This window comes from Nomascus leucogenys, chromosome 15 (genome assembly GCF_006542625.1).
Source record: "Nomascus leucogenys isolate Asia chromosome 15, Asia_NLE_v1, whole genome shotgun sequence".
Classification (NCBI taxonomy): Eukaryota; Metazoa; Chordata; class Mammalia; order Primates; family Hylobatidae; genus Nomascus; species Nomascus leucogenys.
This window is the reverse complement of record NC_044395.1, coordinates 64,920,474-64,941,409: the sequence shown is the minus strand read 5'-3', so window position 1 is coordinate 64,941,409 and position 20,936 is coordinate 64,920,474. Positions and strand designations below refer to the sequence as shown.

The 20,936-nt window shown below is 39.6% G+C and overlaps 1 protein-coding gene and 1 non-coding gene across 4 annotated transcripts in view; both read left to right on the top strand.

The window, feature by feature from the left end:
* The window catches only part of NUP98 (nucleoporin 98), a 126,105-nt gene that overhangs the window by 73,851 nt on the left and 31,318 nt on the right, over window positions 1-20,936 (top strand). For all 3 annotated transcript variants that reach the window (XM_030794632.1, XM_030794630.1, XM_030794631.1), the window contains exons 15-21: window positions 662-778; window positions 2,436-2,734; window positions 5,626-5,739; window positions 6,879-7,017; window positions 12,819-12,996; window positions 14,083-14,247; window positions 20,327-20,509. In XM_030794632.1, the coding sequence (XP_030650492.1) occupies window positions 662-778; window positions 2,436-2,734; window positions 5,626-5,739; window positions 6,879-7,017; window positions 12,819-12,996; window positions 14,083-14,247; window positions 20,327-20,509 (1,195 nt within the window). The remainder of the gene's footprint in view (window positions 1-661; window positions 779-2,435; window positions 2,735-5,625; window positions 5,740-6,878; window positions 7,018-12,818; window positions 12,997-14,082; window positions 14,248-20,326; window positions 20,510-20,936) is intronic.
* Window positions 11,957-12,060, top strand: LOC115830517. Its single transcript, XR_004026069.1, has one exon. It is a non-coding gene; the product is annotated as a U6 spliceosomal RNA (small nuclear RNA).

The following is a 20,936-nucleotide window of genomic DNA, read 5'->3' as shown; positions in this document are numbered from 1 at the left end:
ATGATCAGTGATTGTACCACTACACACCAACCTGGGTGACACAGCGAGACTCTGTCTAAAAAAAGAAAGAAAGAAACCTGAACTTTTTAGGTATTTGTGATCGATCATTTGCATCATTTGATAACAGGATTTTTTAACTTCAATACTTTCTTGTCATGTTTTTAAAAAATTCTCTCTCTTTGGGCAAACCAAAGAAAGTAAAAAGAAAAAACTTTTTAGTCAGCAGGTGTCTGTTTACCTTTTTCATTCAAGACAGCACGATGAGTTCTGTGGTGAAACAGCCATACGTTTGTACTGCCGAAAGAGAGAGAAAGCGTTTAGAGAGTATATGGATGATTGAAATACAAACATAGTGTGATGAGTGAACGAAGTGTCTGGATAAAGTGCTCGGAGCTGGGAGGAGGACAGTTTTCAAGGGGATTTTCCACTTTGACTTGAAGATGTTTAGCTTTATTCTTCCAAACACCATAGTACAATGTATTTGACACCTTGTGTTTTGGCTATACAATCCTAGGAAGCGTTTATAAATGAAACTTTTAGGTGATTCTTAGGTGTACAAGAGTTGAGCAGAAGTGCACCATTGGACTCCAGTTTTTAAGATAATGTCTGGGACATATCTGTATGCCTGAGTAATTTTCTTCTTTTGGTTTCTTGTTTATAGGAAGAGCATTAAGAAGTTGGTTTTGAAGAACCTTAATAATAGCAATCTCTTTTCTCCTGTTAATCGTGATTCAGAAAATCTAGCTTCACCATCTGAATATCCAGAAAATGGCGAGAGGTACACTGAATTCTGTTTTGAGTTCTTCTTAGTAGAGAGTCATAGTCTCATTTTTAAGACATTCTTAGGAATTTATGAAAATTTATGAAGTCTGATGAATATTGCATAGAAGTATTACAGCTTATGAGCACCTAGAAATCAAATCATATTTTTGTCTTTTGAATTCATTAAACCTTAAAATTATTGGAGTTCTGATTTAGTGCTTCAGAACTATTTTGGTATTTGTGTATCTTGTTTTGGACAGGGTTAGCATGCATTTGACACCCTTCAGCCCTTTAAGAGATATTTTGTCTGTGATGATTTTCTTTCTTTTTTTGAGGGGGGAGAGGGAGGCGGTGGGGACAGAGTCTCACTCTGTCGCCCAGGCTGGAGTGCAGTGGCATGAGCCAAGATCGCCTCCCATGCTCAAGCGATTCTTCTGCCTCAGCCTCCCATGTAGCTGGGAATACAGACACCCACCACCATGCCTGATTAATTTTTATATTTTTAGTAGAGACGGGGTTTCACCATGTTAGCCAAGGATGGTCTCGAACTCCTGACCTCAAGTGATCTGCCCGCCTTGGCCTCCTAAAGTGTTGGTATTATATGCGTGAGCCACTGTGCCCAGCCTTGTACAGTGATTCTTAATAGTTAGGTATATATTCTTTCATTTCAGAAATTTAATTTTTTTTTTTTTTGAGACGGAGTTTTGCTCTTGTTACCCAGGCTGGAGTGCAGTGGCATGATCTTGGCTCACTGCATCCTCTTGATGTGAATTGTTCAAGCAATTCTCCTGCCTCGGCCACCTGAGTAGCTGGGATTACAGGCATGCACCTCCACGCCCAGCTAATTTTTTTTGTATTTTTAGTAGAAACAGGGTTTCGCCATGTTGGTCAGGCTGGTCTTGAACTCCTGACCTCAAGTGATCTGCCTGCCTCAGCCTCACAAAGTGCTGGGATTACAAGCATGATCCACCACACCCAGCTGAAATTTATTTCTTTATAAATATATTTTATAATATAAAGATTATGCATGAACGATATATTCTGTAACCTGCTTATTTCCATTTATTTTATTAGAAATGTTTTTCCATTATCTGTATGAATATATTTGTCTTTTCTTTTTTAATGATTGCATAAGTCATTATTGTGAATGTAAGATAACTTAACCAGTTCCTTGTTAGTGGACATTTAGATTATCCGGTATTCCTCTACTCAAAACAGTGCTTCAGTAAAAATCCTTATATACTGGCACATGTTCTCAGGGCCTGCTGAGGGCTGTATCACGAAAAAGAAAAAAAAAAGAAACCCCTTGTATAGACACCTTTGCACTCCTGTTTTTTTTTTTTCTTTTGGATAAAATTCTAGGTTTTTTTATTATTATTTACAAAGCATTTTGTAAATCTAACATTTTGTTGATTGTAATCTTAAAAATCTAACTTTTTTTCAGTTTTTAATCTTAAAATTAACAAATTATTTGATTCCACATAGGAGAGTATACAATAGAGATAGTAATTATCTGTTTCACAGTACTGCTGTAGTAAATATTAAGTGAATTTTTAATACATGGAACTATCCAGAACAGTGCCAGGCACTTAGTAAAGGCTCAGTATTAGTTAGCTATTATCATTGTTATTACTACTACAAGAGGCTAAGGTATTATTTCTTTTCCTTTTCAGGTTTAGTTTCCTAAGCAAACCTGTTGATGAGAATCACCAGCAGGATGGAGATGAAGATTCCCTTGTGTCACGTTTTTATACTAACCCTATTGCCAAACCTATTCCTCAAACCCCAGAAAGTGCTGGAAATAAACACAACAACAGCAACAGTGTGGATGATACCATTGTTGCATTAAACATGCGTGCTGCTTTGCGAAATGGGCTGGAAGGAAGCAGTGAAGAAACCTCTTTTCATGATGAGTCACTTCAGGATGACCGAGAAGAAATAGAAAATAATTCTTACCATATGCACCCAGCAGGTCAGGTTCAGATTGGTGCATGTTTAATCTCTTACCAGTCATTTGAGATGACTTGCTTGTTGCAGATACTCAACATATGGAAGTCAGCTATTTGGCATTTTAAGTATTATTTTATGTGATCCCACATAGGAGAGCTTAATATTTAAGCAGTTTTATGCTTTAGTTGATTCTGAGTCCACATACTCTTTGGACCTTAGAGTATTAAAATTGATACATCTTTAATTATCCTGGTTTAGTCTACAGAACCCAAATTTTATAGCCAAAGAGACTATCCTGATATTTTCCCTGGTTTTGTAAACTCGGATAGATTGCTTATTGTTTTTTGTTTGTTTGTTTTTTCTTGAGACAGTGTTGCTCTGTCGCCCAGGTTGGAGTGCAGTGTCGCAGTCTTGGCTCACTGCAAGCTCAGCCTCCAGGGATCAGGACCTCTCATCTCAGCCACCCGAGTAGCTGGGACTACAGGCACATGATACCACACCCCGTTAATTTTTGCATCTTTTGTTTTGCCGTGTTTCCTGGGCTGGTCTCAAAATCCAGGGCTCAAGCGATCCTCCTATCTTGGCCTCCCAAAGTGCTAGGATTACAGGCATGAGCCACCATGTCCAGCCCATTTTGGGTGTTCTGTGGTATTCTTGAAGTGTCTGCAAAATTTATATTTAGTTTTCTTATTGCCATTATATATATATATTTGGTCACTTAGTATCATAAGGAAAGAACTTTATACTTCGACAGTAAGAATCTCAGGTAGCCTGGGTGTGGTGGCTCAGCACTTTGGCAGGCTTAGGTGGGAGGATCGTTTGAACGCAGAAGTTTGAAATCAGTCTGGGCAACATAGCAAGACCTGATATCTACAATAAACTTAAAAGTAATTGGCCAGTTGTGGTGGCATGTACTTGTAGTCGCAGCTACTACAGAAGCTGAGGTGGGAGGATCGCTTGAACCCAGCATTCAAGTGATGTTGTGATCACTTGATCACTTCAAGTGATCACTCACGTAGTTGCAGTGAGCTATGATTATGCCACTGAACTCCAGCCTGGGTTGACAGAGCAAGATCCTGTCTCCTAAGAAAAAAAAAAGAATTCCAGGTGCTTGATCTGTATTTGTGTATGTATATCTACATGAATTATTTATTATGCTACTATGTATCTTTTTAATAGGAAGTTTTATATTAGTTCTAGTTTTCTCATTTACCTTGTTTGCTGCCACCCAATTTAGAGTTTCCTTCCCAAGAAGCAAGTATACAAGTGGGTGTTGCTGGAGGCTGGAGTTTGGTCTGATGTTGGCCTGAAATACTTTTCTCTCAGAGAGCAAGTTAGCCTTATATCTAACTACAAGTAGGAAAAGGAGTGAATAGAGCAAGCAAGCACACCAGTGTTCCACTACTTTCCTTGAGTTTTTCAGTGCTCTACTGTTTTTATTTTGGTCTTTTTTTTTTTTCTATTTTAATTTTTTCTTTCTTCTTGCTTCCTTTCTTCCTTCCTCCCTCCCTCCCTCCCTCCCTTCCTTCCTTCCGAGTTTCGCTCTTTGTTGCCCAGGCTGGAGTGCAGTGGTGTGATCTCAGCTCACTGCATCCTCTGCCTCTCAGGTTCAAGCGATTCTCCTTCCTCAGCCTCCCAAGTAGCTGGGATTACAAGCCCCCGCCACCATACACAGCTAATTTTTGTATTTTTGGTAGATAATGGATTTTCACCATGTTGGCCAGGCTTGTCTTGGGCTCCTGGCCTCAAGTGATCTACTCACCCCGGCCTCCCAAAGTCCTTGGATTACAGGCGTGAGCCACCTTGCCTGGCTGGATTTTTCATCTTTCTTTTAGCTCTCTATTTGGGAGTGTAAATTTTTTTTTTTTTTTTTTTTTTTGAGATGGAGTCTCGCTCTGTCGCTCAGGCTGGAGTGCAGTGGCGCAATCTCAGCTCACTGCAAGCTCCGCCTCCCAGGTTCACGCCATTCTCCTGCCTCAGCCTCTCTGAGTAGCTGGGACTACAGGCGCCCGCCACCACGCCCGGCTAATATTTTTTTTTTTTTTTTTTTTTTTTTTTTTTTTTTTGAGACGGAGTCTTGCTCTGTCACCCAGGCTGGAGTGCAGTGGCGCGATCTCGGCTCACTGCAAGCTCCGCCTCCCGGGTTCATGCCATTCTCCTGCCTCAGCCTCTCTGAGTAGCTGGGACTACAGGTGCCCGCCACCACGCCCGGCTAATTTTTTTGTATTTTTAGTAGAGACGGGGTTTCACCGTGGTCTCGATCTCCTGACCTCGTGATCCGCCCGCCTCGGCCTCCCAAAGTGCTGGGATTACAAGCGTGAGCCACCGCGCCCGGCCGGGAGTGTAAATTTGAAAGATAAAAGAGGTTTGTGGGAAACAGGCAATGAAACAAGAAGAATTGGGTTTGGAGTTTTATATCTACTTCTATTGTTAAATTACAGTGTAAGCCAACGCAAGTTATTTCCACTGTAGGTTTTGGTATCTTTGTGTGTAAAATAAAAGAAAAAGCTGATTAAGCCTTTCTCAGAGTATTTTATGGGATGCCTCTTATAGTCCGGGATATTAATGGGTGTCCTTTGAAAATAATGTTCTGTGGTTAAGTCTGGAAAAACACGAGGTTAAGCAGAGTTTAATAGGCTATTTACTGTAAGTTTTAGACTCTCTGATGTATCATATGTATGTTCTTTAAATCTATTTGACCATGAAGCTTTTTCTCACACACACACACACACACACACACACACACACACACACACACTCTCACACACACCCCTTCTCCTAGGAATCATGTTTGGTAGAAAAGTAGTTTGGAAAATTCTTCATTCTAATGTATTTTCTCTTTATATGATGATTTAGTTGCTGATTATTTCAGGTTATTTTTTTTCCGTTATTTATTTATTTTTTTTGTCACAGGTATTATTCTCACTAAGGTTGGTTACTATACTATTCCATCTATGGATGACCTTGCTAAAATTACCAATGAAAAAGGAGAGTGCATTGTCTCTGACTTCACTATTGGTCGGAAAGGTAAGTGTGAGTTTAGCACTTAGTGATTAAGCTAGAGAGTTGCACCTTATTTTTGTAATTAGGGGAAGCTTTTGATAGCTGAATCTGTGTTTTCCTACATTTGGGCCCACCTTGGCCTGAATCTTAGATACTTTGATTGATAAGTAACAAAACAAGAAAGACTGGAACCATGTAAATTTTTTTATTTTTATTTATTTTTTTTGTTGAGATGCGGTCTTGCTACATTGCCTGGCAGATCTCAACTCCTGGGCTCAAGCATTTCTCCTGCCTCAGCCTCCTGAGAAGCACAGAACCATATAATATTCTTTGGGCTTAGGTATACCTGTTTGGTGCTAGTAACTATGGGTCATTTTAATTTTCTTTAATTAAAGAAAATACTGGAAATACCAAGAACTACTGAGAAAATTGAATAATAGGCAAGAGGTGTGTAACATTTAACATGAACTTCATGTTATTATTACTGATAATTTTCTTGTGGGAAATGCCACTGTGCTATATTGTATTAAGAAGAGCTCAGGCATTTTAACCCATATGCCAGGCCAAGTGTGAAGGTTTGTTTATATAGCGGCTTTATAGATAAATGGGAAGAGATTTAAGAAGGTTGTTTTGAGGCTAATGGAAGTTTTATAAAAATGCAGATGTTAGGCCTGTCGCAGTGACTCACACCTGTAATTCTAGCACTTTGGAGGCTGAGGTGAGAGGATCACTTGAGTTCAGGAGTTCTAGACCAGCCTGGGCAACATAGACCTCACCTTTCCCAAAAAGTAAAGCAAATTAGCCAGGCGTGGTGATACGTGCTTGTAGTCTCAGCTACTTGGGAGGCTGAGGTGGAAGGATTGCTTCAGTTTAGGAGGTTCAGGCTGCAGTGAGCCAGGACCACTGCACTTCAGTCTGGTCAACAGAGCAAGACCTTGCCAAAAAAAAAAAAAAAAAGAAAAATGCAGATTTTAAATCAGATAACAGTGTAATTGAAGTTACTCCCTAAGTCCCCATTCTTACCAGTCTAGGAATTGCTGAATGATTTAAAATACTAATACTTAAAACTGCTTTCTCCTTATGATTGTTTAATCACTATAGTTGTAAAGTAGGTATTTGCCTTCATACAGAATGGATTTTTAACTATTTGCTCTGATTTATAGGTTATGGTTCAATCTATTTTGAAGGAGATGTGAATTTGACAAATCTAAATTTGGATGATATTGTGCATATCCGAAGGAAAGAAGTAATTGTCTACTTAGATGATAACCAAAAACCACCTGTGGGTGAAGGGCTAAATAGGTAAGAGTTTATGTACATACAGAAAATTGTCAGCTAAATCACAATTTTTTTTTCTATAAACATAAATGTGTTTAGATGTATGCTTCTGTAGCTTGCTTTCCTTACTATAGAGTACATTTATTGTCTGTACTTTGATTTAAAAGTATAAATGGCAAAGAAATGCCATACTGTGATTTTGAACTCCTTTTCCCTGATTTTATTTTTTTAATTTTTTTTTTTACATTCCTTGGATTCTATTTTATTTTATCTCATTTCATTTTACTTTTTTTTTTTTTTTTTTTTTTTTGAGATGGAGTTTTGCTCTTGTTGCCCAGGCTGGAGTGCAGTGGAATGATGTCAGTTCACTGCAACCTCCGACTCCCGGGTTCAAGTGATTCTCCTGCCTCAGCCTCCCAAGTAGCTGGGATCGTAGGCACCCTCCACCATGCCTGGCTAATTTTTGTATTTTTAGTAGAGACAGAGTTTCACCGTGTTGGCCAGACTGGTCTTGAGCTCCTGACTTCAAGTGATCCTCCCACCTCGGCCTCCCAAACTGCTGGGATTACAGGTGTGAGCCACGGTGCCCAGCCTCCCTGATTTTATTGGGTCCAACTGCTAATTTCAAAAACTCTTTTTAATAGTATTTTGCTTTATTCCTGTTTCTGCTGTGGCTATACTTAACTCTCTATTTTAGTGTGAGATCCTAGCTTCTAATATCTCTTTAGTCAAGTGAAAGGGCTATAGTTAAAATCATTTATCTTTATAACCTACCAACCCTGAATCAGGAAGAAATAGAAAATCTGAGCAGATTGATCGATCCTTTCCTTTCCTTTCCCCTTCCCCTTCTTTTCTTTACCCTTTCTCTTCTTTCTTTCTGTTCTTTCTCTTTCTTCTTTTGAGACAGAGTTTCACTCTTTTGCCCAAGCTGGAGTGCAGTGGTGTAGTCTCAGCTCACTGCAACCTCTGCCCCCTGGGTTCAAGTGATTCTCCTGCCTCAGCCTCCAGAGTAGCTGGGATTATAGGTGTCCGCCACCATGCACGGCTAATTTTTGTATTTTTAGTAGAGACAGGGTTTTGCCATGTTGACCAGGCTGGTCTCCAACTCCTGACCTCAGGTGATCCGCCCACTTCGCCCTCTCAAGGTGCTGGGATTACAAGCATGAGCCACCGTGCCCGGCCAATAATTAGTAAAGAGATTACTGAATCACAAACTTGTCAGAAAAGAAAAACCTAGAATCAGATGGCCTCATTGGTGAATTCTACTAAACATTTAAAGAAATAACACCAGTCCTACTCAGACTCGTCCAAAAAATTGAAGAGAAGGGAATACTTCCACGCTCATTCTATGAGGCAAGTGTTACCTTATTCAATAGCCAGTCAGAGACACTGCAAGGAAGGAAAACTACAGACCACTTGATGAGTATATTGATAAAAAGTCATCAACAGAGCCCTAGGAAGCAGAATTTAACACCATATTGAAAGGATTACACATCATGGCCAAAAGATTTATTCTGGAATGCATGGATGGCTCAATATATGAAAGTCAGTGAAACATACCACTTTAGCAAGATGAAGGAATACACCACATCATCGTCATCATAATACATAAAAGGTATTTACCAAAATCCAACACTCTTTCATAATAAAGGCACTCAACAACAACAGCAAAGCACTTAACAAAGTAGGGATAGAGGGAAACTACCTCAACATTAATAAAGGCTATGTATGAAAAGCCCACAGCTAACATCATAATGTTGAAATACAGAAGGCTTTTCCTGTGAGACAAGTCAACACAAGGATGCCTGCTTTTGCCACTTTTCCCAAATATACTACTGCAAGTCCTAGTCAGAACAATTAGGCAAAAAAAAAAAAAAGTTAATACAGTTTTGAAAAGAAGCAAAATTATCTCTGTTCTTTGATGACATCTTATGTAGAAATCCCTAAAGATGTCACACAAAAAAACTTACTGTTATAAACAAATTCAGCAAAGTTACAGGATACAGAATCAACATGGAAAAATTAGTTGCACTGTTATACACTAACAACAAAAATTAAGAAAGCATTTCATATATATAGTAGCATCAAAAAGAATAAAATACACACAAATAAACTTAACCAAGGAGGCAAATGACTTGTTTATACAAAACTGCAAAACATTGTTGAAAGAAAGTACACCAGACACAGATAAATGGAAGACAGACCATACTCATGAGTTAGAAAACTTCACATTGTTCAGCTAGGTGCAGTGGCTCATGCCTGTAATCCTAGCACTTCGGGAGGCCTAGGCAGGCAGATCACTTGAGGTCAGGAGTTGAGACAAGTGAGCCTGGCCAACATGGTGAAACCCCACCTCTACTAAAAATACAAAAATTTGCCAGATGTGGTGGCGCATACCTGTAATCCCAGCTACTTAGGAGGCTGAGGCTAGAGAATGGCTTGAACCTGGGAGGCGGAGGTTGCAGATTATACCACTGCACTCCAGCCTGTGTGACAAAGCGAGACCATGTGTCAAAGGAAAAAACTTAATATTGTTAAAATGTCAATACTGCCCACAGTGATGCATAAATTTAATGCAGTCCCTATCAAAATCCCAGTGGCATGATTTGTAGAAATAGAAAAATCCATATAGAATTTCAGAAATCTCCAAATAGCCAAACACTCTCAAAAAAGAACAATTTGGAGGTCTCACATTTCCGAATTTCAAAACTTATTATAAATCTATAATAATCAAAACAGTATGGTAGTGGCATACAGACATAAATACCAATGCAATGTAATAGAGAGCCCAGAAATAAAACTTCATCTATATAGTCATGATTTTCGAGACAGGGTCTTGCTCTGTCACCCAGGCTTGAGTGCAGTGATGTGATCATGACTCTCTGCAACCTCCGCCCCCAGGTTCAGGCTATTCTCCTGCCTCAGCCTCCTGAATAGCTGGGACCACAGGGATGCACCACCACACCCGGCTAATTTTTGTATTTTTTGTAGAGATGAGGTTTTGCCTTGTTGCCTCCCCAGCCAGTCTTAAACTCCTGAGGTGAAGTTTTTGGCCTGCCCTGCCCTCCCAGAGTGTTGGGATTATAGGTGTAAACCACCACGTCCAGCCTTAAATGATTTTCAGTAAGGTATAAAAATTACTTGGGGGCAAGGTGGTGTGGGGCACACCTAAAAAAACTAAAAAAAAAAAAAAGAAATTATTTGATCGGGAGAAGACGGTCTCTTCAACAAAGGATGCTGGCAAACTGGATGTCCACATACAAAAGAGTGAAGTTACACCATATACACAGATTAACCCAAAATGGATAAAATACCTAAGCGTGAGATCCAAAAATGTACAACTCTTGGAAGAAAACACAGAGGAAAAGCTTTGTAACATTGGTTTTGGCAGTGATTTCTTAGATATAACATCAAAAAGTATAAGCAACAAAAGCAAAAATAGACAAATGACACTATATCAAACTGAAAACCTTCTGCACAGCAAAAGACAAGTGAAAAGGCAACCTATAAGAATAGGAGAAAATATATGCCAATCATTTGATAAGGGGATAATAACCAGAATATAAAGAATCCTGCAATTCTACAGCAACAACAACAAAAAAACCCATTTAAAAAATGAGCAAAGAAGATGGGTGTAGTGGCAGCCGGGTGTGGTGGCTCACACTTGTAATCCCAGCACTTTGGGAGGCCGAGGCGGGCAGATCATGAGGTCAGGAGATCAAGACCACGGTGAAACCCCATCTACTAAAAATACAAAAAATTAGTCAGGCGTGGTGGCGGGCGCCTGTAGTCCCAGCTACTCGGAGAGGCTGAGGCAGGAGAATGGCGTGAACCTGGGAGGCGGAGCTTGCAGTGAGCTGAGATTGCGCCACTGCACTCCAGCCTGGGCAACAGAGCGAGACTCTGTCTCAAAAAAAAGAAAGAAAAAAAGAAGATGGGTGCAGTGGCTTATGCCTGTAATCCCAGCACTTTGGGAGGCAGAGAAGTGAGGATTGCTTGAGGCCAGGAGTTCAAGACAATAGGAAGACCCTGTATCTACAAAAAAAAATTTTTAAGTAGTCAAGCATGGTTGCACACACCTGCAGTCCTAGCTGCTCAGGAGGCTGAGGCAGGAGGTTCAGCTGAACTCAGGAGTTTCACCATGTTGGCCAGGCTGGTCTTGAACAGAGGTTACAGTGAACTATGATCATGCCACTTCTGTCCTGCCTGAGCGGGAGAGGGAGACCCTGTCTCTCAAAACAAAAATGAAGAAAATTTTGGCAATGGACTTGACATTTCTCCAAAGATACACAAATGACCAAGGAGTACATGAAAAGATGCCCAACATCACTAATCATTAGAGAAATGCAAATCAAACCACAATGAGATACCATACCCATTAGGGTGGTTACTAGGAAAAAAAAAATGACCGGGCATGGTGGCTCACGCCTCTAATCCCAACACTTTGGGAGGCCGAGGAGGGTGGATCGCTTGAGCCCAGTCTGGCCAACATGGCAAAACCCCATGTCTACTAAAAGTACAAAAATTAGCCGGGTGTTGTGGCGGGCGCCTGTACTCTCAGCTACTTGGGAGGCTGAGGTACGAGACTCACTTGAACCCGGTAGGCAGAGATTGCAGTGAGCTAAGAATGTGCCACTGCACTCCAGCCTGGGTGACAGAGCGAGACTCAGTCTAATAAGAAACAAATTACCATGTGTCTGCCAATTTGGAGAAATTGGAACCTTTGTGCACCATTGGCAGGAATGTGTAACAGTGCAGCCACCATGCAGGACAATGTGGTGGTTCCCAGAAGAGTTAAAAATAGAATTACTGTCTGATTCAGCAGGTCCACTTCTGGGTATATATACAAAATTGAAAGCAGAATCTCAAGCATTTGTATACCCGTGTTCATAGCAACACTATTCACAACAGCTGGTAGGTAAAAGTCACCCAAATGTTCATTGATAAGTGAATGGGTAAACGAAATGTGGTATATACATGCAATAAAACACTATTCACCCTACAGAGAAGATTAGCATGGCCCCACACAAGGATAACATACAAATTCATGAAGCATTCCATATTTTTTATTTTAAAAATTAAAAAATATATGTTATTCAGCTTCAGGAAGAAAATTCTGATATATGCTACAACATGGATGAACCTTGAGGACATGCTAAGTGAAGTAAGCCAGTCACAAAAAGACAAGTACTATATTGTGATGTATCTGGGATAAGTCAACTTTATAGAAACAAAGTAGAGTTGTATTTGCCAGGGGCTCTGGGAAGCAGGAAATGGAGAGCAGCATCTACCTGTTACATCCTAGTAGTCACTGTGTTTAGGTGTAAGGCATACAAAATGAATAGGATACAACACTTGAACTCCGGTATTAATATTAGAAGTGGTACGCTTATCACTCTTGTAGTCATCCTCACACCGATATTCCTGATACTTCATTTTCCAAGCATTTGTATTTAGTAAATGGGTAGTAGCTGTTTTTTATTATTATTTAGTACAGTAGACCTTTAAGACCTGCATAAGATTTGGTTCGTACCACTGGACTGTAACTTAAATAAGTTAGTGATTCCTAGCTTAAGTGTGAAAATTAGTTTGGAAATAATTGATGTACCGTGGTAATTTAAATAAATGCAGTCTGACTCTAGAACCAGATATTGAGTTGTCAATGTAGGAGTGACTTCTTGCTTTTAAGCTTATGGGGCAAAACTCAAGTTTATGACACATGCAGAATAATTCCAAGGCAACAGTTACCGTTATTCACCATGTGTTAGGTGGCTTTCTGGTCTTATATATGAAGCGTTTTTACTTTAATTGGTTATGTTTTACAGGAAGGCTGAAGTTACATTGGATGGAGTTTGGCCAACAGATAAAACATCTCGTTGTTTAATAAAGAGCCCAGATCGCCTTGCGGATATCAACTATGAAGGAAGATTGGAAGCAGTTTCAAGGAAACAGGGAGCTCAATTCAAAGAATACCGGCCTGAAACTGGTTCTTGGGTGTTTAAGGTATAGTCATTTAACCCAGTTCAGACTTTTATAAACTATATTTGGAGTCACAAAACGTTTATGTTGGAAGGGATCCTTTCCTAAATTCTATTGATTGATTGATGGGGGTCTTGCTCTGTTGCTCAGGCTGGAGTACAATGGTGGAATCATAGCTCCCTGCAGCCTTAAACTCCTGGGCTCAAGCAATCCTTCTGCCTCAGCCTCCCAAGTAGTTGGGACTATAGGCATGCACTACCATGCCTGGCTACTTTTTTAAATTTTTGTAAAGATGGGATTTCTCACTGTTGACTAGGCTGGTCTCCAACTCCTGAGATCAAGCAATCTTCCCTCCTTGGCCTCCCAAAAGTACTGTGATTACAGGTGTAAGCCACTGCACCCAGTCAAATTCTCTTTATTTTTAGAAATTCGGAAGGAGATGTACAGATACATTATGATTCACTCCAAACTACAAACCTAGTTAAAATTCAGCAGTAATGAGCTCTTATAAACTCTGTGGGCTCATGATTCATGTCCTCTACCCACCTCCTATGAAGATTTATAAATACATTTCTAAGGTGTAATTTTTGTAATGTTTGTCATCATTAGGGACTTCAGTAATTCATCAGGCAGTTGTCTATTGTATCAACTCTTCCTATGTAACTGTCATTCTTACTTTTAAAGATTTTTGGAGATGAAGAGGTTGACTGTTCTTAATAGTTTAATCCAATGATTTCCTCCCATTCTAGGCTGGTTGAATTATTTAACTTGTTAAAGGCCCTTGGGTAGATAGAGGATAACAGGCAATATATGTCTGTGAAAATAATAACAAGTCTTTGGATTAAGTTTCCTATATTAATGATTACAGTTTAAATGACATTTTAATGTATGTTATGTAATCTTTATTAATTTACTAGTATGAGCAACTAGTGCATACATCAGACGTCTTCTAAATCTTAGATAAAAGTGTGATAGGTGATTATTTTGCTTTAAATACTTTGATATTTCTCCCCTTTTCTTTTTTCTTAAGGTAATGCTGCAAGATTGCAAAGGCAGGTATTGGGAAAGCATAATGTTTAAGTTGTTTTGTGGGGTTCTTCTCTTCCTTAGGTCTCCCATTTTTCTAAGTATGGCCTTCAGGATTCTGATGAAGAGGAAGAGGAGCATCCATCTAAAACTAGTACAAAGAAGTTGAAGACTGCTCCTTTGCCTCCTGCAGGCCAGACTACCCCCTTGCAGATGGCTCTTAATGGCAAACCTGCACCTCCACCTCAGGTAGAGAAAAAAGGACAGTGAATTTGAATGGAATCCATGATACCGAAGTTGAAAGCAAGTCATTCAGCTAATACAAAGCTGTTTTATGACCCTTGGAACTTTGAAGAATACAAACATTGGCAGTCACATTGAAACAAGTACAAGGGAGGGTGTGAGGTCATGCAGGCATCTGTCTTTTTACTTGAGAGATTTAAAGAATTCTCTTGCTCTTTGGATTATTCCTCTACAGATTGTCATTTTTAAACCCTTCGTTCTCTCTCATTTGGACTTGCTGAATTCTCTGCTCGGTGATTAACTTAAGATTTGCTCATGTGGGTTCATGCACAGTAAATTCTGCCTTTATTGACTACCTGATGTGCAGTTTAATCTTTTTCTTTACCTCCATGGTTTTTTAAAAGTTAAATTAGCTTTCTGAAAGGGTTTTTAATCTCCATTTTTTTCAAGTTGTTTGCTTATACTTCGGGTAACCTTGATATTTGTATTTTAATAGTACATAATCTTTATGAAAAATAGTTTTGGAATGTAAATGAATAATTATTTGGCTTGGGGAGATTAGGGCCTACATTGTTTATCACAATTACTTGTATCATTGATACGGGATTTCTTTGTAAAGCATCCTCTACCTCTCAGCTGCTGAAAGCTAGACCTTTGGTATTTTCCATGCTATAATTCTTATGGCTGCTGAAACATGTGGTTTTTATGATTTATTAAATAATCTCTTAGGAGACATTTCTGGAGAATGTGTGTATATACATGTTTGCATGTACAGAGTGAGGGGAGGGTATGATAAATGTGGGAAACTGGATTTTATGTTTATAATCTTTGTAGCATTTAGAATGCCCCTAAGAAATCTCCATTGACAAATGAAATGCTATAAATAGACTTGGTTTTCCAGTTATCCATATTCATTTTGTCTGTCATATGCTTTGTATCATCTCCTTTCCTAATTTTTTATAATCATATATATATTTATTATAAATATATATATATTTCTGAGGGAAAGAGTCAGATGGCCTTATTTTCTGTAATAAAAGTAATATATAGGATCTTAAAGATAACCTCTTTCCAGTTGGCCCAGATGAAAAAGAAAAGCTTCATTTATGGACAGACAGGAAAATGTTTGTAATGTTGACAATCAGTAGTTTCCAGGTTCTTTAATTGCCGGAATAGAAATAGTAGAAAAATAACTATAAACTCCTATATTGACACTTGTGTATGTGAGAGCTCTTTGAAAAATTGAGCACCCAAAAATTTCAGATCAAGGTTCTAGCAAAAAGAGGTAGTAAGGATTTAAACTGAGCAAGTAGCTTTTTTTTTTTTTTTCCTTGAGAAAGAGTTGTCGCCCAGGCTGTAGTGCACTGGTGCAGTCTCGACTCACTGTGGCCTCTGCCTCCCAGGTTCAAGCAGTCTCATTCCTCAGCCTCCCAGGCAGCTGGGACTACAGGGGCGTACCACCACGCTCATCTAATTTTTTGTATTTTTAGTAGAGAGGAGATTTTGCCATGTTGGCCTAAACTCATGTTGTCTTGAACTCCTGACCTCAAGTGATCCTCCCACCTTGGCCTCCCAAAGTGCTGGGACTACAGGCGTGAGTTACCACGGCTAGCCTAAAATGGGCAAGTAGCTTTGACTGAGGAAATGGAAATGGTCTTTGACCTTTTGGTTGGGAAGAGCAGAAATGAGAGAAATGGATAGAGGTATTTAGATGTCCAGACTTTAGGTTTTGTTTACTTGCATTATTTTCGAAGGCCTTGAGCTTGGTATGTTGGAGCAGAAATGTAGGACTCTAGAGAATTCTTTCATATTTATTGCTCACTGACCCAAGTGAGGCAGATGGGAAATGCCAGTGGTTGGTTATTAGCACCAAAGACCCTACATTTTACTTGGCATGAGGAAACTACTTGTGCCGTTTGAGTAAACTGGAAACAGCAGTCTTCTCATCTCTGTGTCAAGATGACTGCATACTGTCACCTCACCCCTTAAAAAGGTTGATTACACAACTTCAGCTTCTTTTTTTATTGGGGGAGAGAGGCCTGTTTCTTTAGGTATTTAGGAAGATGTGTATTTTTCTTTAATGGTCACATTTGTTCCATTACCTTTTATATGATATCGTCAGTCCCCTGTTTCCAGTTGGTTCTTAAGCCTCGCTTTTGCTCTTTAAAAAAGCAAGTAAGTCTAAGCAACCAGAAAACATAAAGGTAACTAAATTTTCATGTGATCTTCTCTCCTGTACCTTTTACGTTAGAGAAAATGTTGGTTGGCAGATAAACCTTAGTCACACAGATGAATTAAGGTAGTTTTTGTTCTGTGGTTAGAACATTAGTTTCAAAATCCTGGTCTGGGATCCAATTTCCAGCTGGCTGCATCAGTGCCCTGGTAAGCTTGGCTTAGATTGCACAGATTTGGCATGGGGCTCAGGCATATTTATATTTTGAACCCAGGTGGTTGAAATGTGCAATCAGGTTTCGAAACTATGTTGAAAGACCTCGGGCCTTTGGCACTCAGGTAGAGATACATGCAGGTTTTTACCTCAGCCTTATAACTGAAGTCTAACTTGTGTTTAGTAACATCAAGGCAGGCTAATTGGCTTGCTCAGAAACTTAGCATTGTTCACTAAGTGAATCCATTCAAGTAAGTTAATGACTTTTTTTTTTTTTCTTTTTCTCTGAGGCAAAGTTTTCCTATGTTTCTCAGGCTGGTTGAACTCTTGGGATCAAGCAATCCTTCCCACCTCAACCTCCCAAGTAGCTGGGACTGCAGGTGCATGCCATCATGCCAGATTATTTATTTATTTATTTATTTTTTTAGAGACAGAATCTTGCTATGTTGCCCAGGCTGGTCTTGGATTCTTGGCCAAATGAGTATCCTGCCTTGGCCTCCCAATAGGCCGGGAGCCACAGCGCCCTGCCTAAATAAGTAGTTTGAAACTTTTTTAAAGGAAAAAAGTGATTATTTTTTGTGGAGATGGGGTCTCAGTATGTTGCCCATGCTGGTCTCGAACTTCTAGGCTCAAGTGATCTGCCTCAGCCTCCCAAAGTGCTGGAATTACGGGTGTAAGCCACCACATCCAGCCAAAAACATTCTTTACAGTTAGAAAACTAGTTCTTTTTGAGACAGGCAACAATAGTAGTTATATTGGATCAAACTGTTTGCCTGAGAGGACAGTATGAATTATTTAATATCTGTTTGACCTTGGACTTGTCATTCACTCTGTTGAATGAGGATGTCTTGGTATATCTTACTTTTCCTACTGAATTAAGTAAGCAATGCTGTATCTTTAGGTATTGGAAGCCTTGTTTCAATGAGGAACAGTCTTTGAGATATCTCAAGTCATTGAAGGTTTCGGTTGTGAAACCTTACCCTCCATATATTTAGACAATCATTTTACAGATATAATCTGTGTAGTTAATATTTGTAATGGGCCATGCCATTATTTGGAAATGAATATGATGCTGCCTTCAAGAGATTACACTGTAGGAAAGGGAGAGTTAAAATGATGTCCTCGTTGGCTGCTTCTTCCTATACATGCCTTTCTTTTCCATAGACCTCCTGTTAGGCTTTCTCTTCCCTTTCCTCAGTTACTTCTGAGCCATCTTTTTTTTTTTTTTTCTAAGTACACTTTTCTTTTCAGGACTGGCCTAAAAAGGGTACCTGATCTGCCAAGATATCCAGGAAAATAAGTACACAGACAGCTTTGGGGAGTATGTTGCAATTACTTAGATATACTTCAACAAAATTTACATATAGGGCATTCTAGGCACTTAACCATAGTTTCATAGTAATTCCCTTCCCCCTTGTCCACTTATTAGATGGTATCTTGTAGGTTTGAAGTCTGTTTGTGTGAATAGAATAAATAAAACCTTGATCTTTAGCATTCTTCCTAAACATACGACGAGTCCCTTGGGTCTCTAATCTGGTTATTTAATGAAATCCTCTCATTTTGTCTGAAACAGTGTTCAAGGTAAGCATCTCTTGCTATTAGCAGTATTACTTTGTTGAGTAGTATAGTAAATTGGAACCACTCTCCCCCTCCCCATTTTTTCTTTCCTCCCACTCACTCTCCTTCTTATCTTTTTATAGTTTACTGCTTTCTCTACCATGTGCCAAGCACTGCATTAGGTAGTAGAAATAACTAAGTAAATAAGTGTTGAACTTAGTGATGTGCTAGACACAGAAAACAGTAAGCAATAAACCATTTTATCAAGCCTTCACAGTCTGTTGAGCCAAATATATATATACTTATGAAGTAGGAGTTTTCCCACAGTTGTTAAAATTAATTAATTAATTAATTAATTTATATATATATATATATATTTTGAGACAGAGTGTCACCTTGTTGCCCAGGCTGGAGTGCAGTGGCGTGATCTCGGCTCACTGCAACCTCCACCTACTGGGTTCAAGCAGTTTTCCTGCCTTAGCCTCCTGAGTAGCGGGGATTACAGGCATGCGCTACCATGCCCAGGTAATTTTTGGATTTTTAGTAGAGACAGGGTTTCACCATGTTGGCCAGGCTTGTCTCGAACTCCTGACTTCAGTTGATCCGCCCACTTTGGCCTCCCAAAGTGCTAGGACTACAGGCGTGAGCCACTGCACCTGGCCTATTTTATTTATTTATTTATTTTTTTGAGATGGAGTTTAACCTCACCCAGGCTGGAGTGCAGTGGCACAGTCTTGGCTCACTGCAGCCTCCACCTCTCAGGTTCAAGCAATTTTCCTGCCCCAGCCTCCTAAGTAACTGGGAGTACAGGCACACACCACCACACCTGGCTAATTTTTGTATTTTTTAGTAGAGACAGGGTTTCTTCATATTGGCCAGGCTGGTCTCGAACTCCTGACCTCAGGTGATCCACTCGTCTCAGCCTCCCAAAGTGCTAGGATTACAGGTGTGAGCCACTGTGACTGGCCACTGTTCTTAAAATTTAAGTGGGAGCCCTGGGTATCATCACCAGGGCTTTTTCCTCCTTCGGGATTTTTTTTTTTTTTTTTTTTTTTTTTTTTAGACAGAGTCTCATTCTGTTGCCCAGGCTGGAGTGCAGTGGCACAATCTTGGCTCACTACAACCTCCACTGCCTCCCGAGTAGCTGGTTAACATCAGTTAATTTTTGTATTTTTAGTAGAGACAGTTTCACCACCATGTTGGCCAGACTAGTCTTGAACTCCTGACCTCAAGTGATCTGCCCACCTCGGCCTCCCAAAGTGCTGGGATTACAAGCTTGAGCCATCAAACCCGGTCTAGAATTTTTTTTGGTTTGAAAATATTTCAAATATTGGCTTAGTCATTTGCTAACATTTTAGGATATAGGTAATTGAATTTGTACTCTACCAATTTACAGTGTTTCAGCTTTGAGTGTTTACCGTTTTAAATCATAGACTGTTAGTCATAGTTGTCTTTAAAACTGCTTAATAAATGTAAATATAACTCTTGACATTTTTAAACATAAAGGGATTCTTCCCAGATTAAAATTGTTCCTAATATTATTACTTTGTTTTTTGGAAGAGTAGATAGTGCTCATATCTTACGTGGTACTGCACAAGTAGAGCCCAGCTAACCTTAGGATTCAGTAACCCAAAAGTTAAATTCCAGACCCAAGATTGTGTTGGCTAGAAATTTATTTCTAAATGTTTTTAAGAAAAAGCAAAGTTACTGGAGACTTTGATATTTGTACCTTTTGTTCGTTTTTTCCAATGGTTTCTGGCTACAAGGCAGTGTTAGGAAAAGGTGACCCTGTGTAAATCAGAAAATGTAGTTGCTAGCTAGATCAAGTAAATCATAATGTTTGTCTCTGAAGACCACCATTTGTTTCACTATGGGTGCTGGTTTAGGTCCCAGACACCAGGTCATAGTATTAGAATGGGATGACTACATGAATCCTTATTTGGATCAAAGTACTTTTATAAGGGTTATCTTGGGGTAATTGATTTTAAATCATTCAAGCAAATCTGCTACCTTACCTTACCATAGAATGGGCTGAATCTAATAATTGCTATATCATATTCTGAATAAAGTAAGTCTGATTTAGAATCTGTTTCTGTTTGGTGTAATTTAATGCTGCTTTCCTGATCTTTCTGCTGTCTGCAGAGCCAGAGCCCAGAGGTGGAGCAGTTAGGGAGGGTTGTGGAACTGGACAGTGACATGGTAGATATCACCCAGGAGCCAGTTTTGGATACCATGTTAGAAGAGAGCATGCCTGAGGATCAGGAACTTGTGTCTGCCTCAACACATATTGCATCTTCACTGGGAATTAATCCACATGTCTTACAGGTGACGTTCTAACCCACCTTTTTTACGACAGAAAGCCAAACTAATCTTTTATCTCCACTGCATAGGATCAGGTCTCTTCCTTGGTTATTAAGACCATTGAGTGCTCACTGTAATGGGGAAAAAAAAAATAGAAGAATATGGCCAATGTCTGGGCCTCATTCTCTTATTCAAGGAGATAAGGCTATATTTAGAACTAGAAGATAGGGTTTCTGGTTTTAACTTCATTTGAAACCAGAGTCCTAGTTCCAATCCCAATTTTGTTGTGTTTTGTTTTTGAGACAGAGTTTCTTCGCTCTGTCGCCCAGGCTGGAGTGGAGTGGTGTGATCTCGGTTCACTGCAACCTCCACCTCCTGGGTTCAACTGATTTCCCTGCCGCAACCTCCCGAGTAGGTGAGATTACATGCGTGTACCACCACCACACCTGGC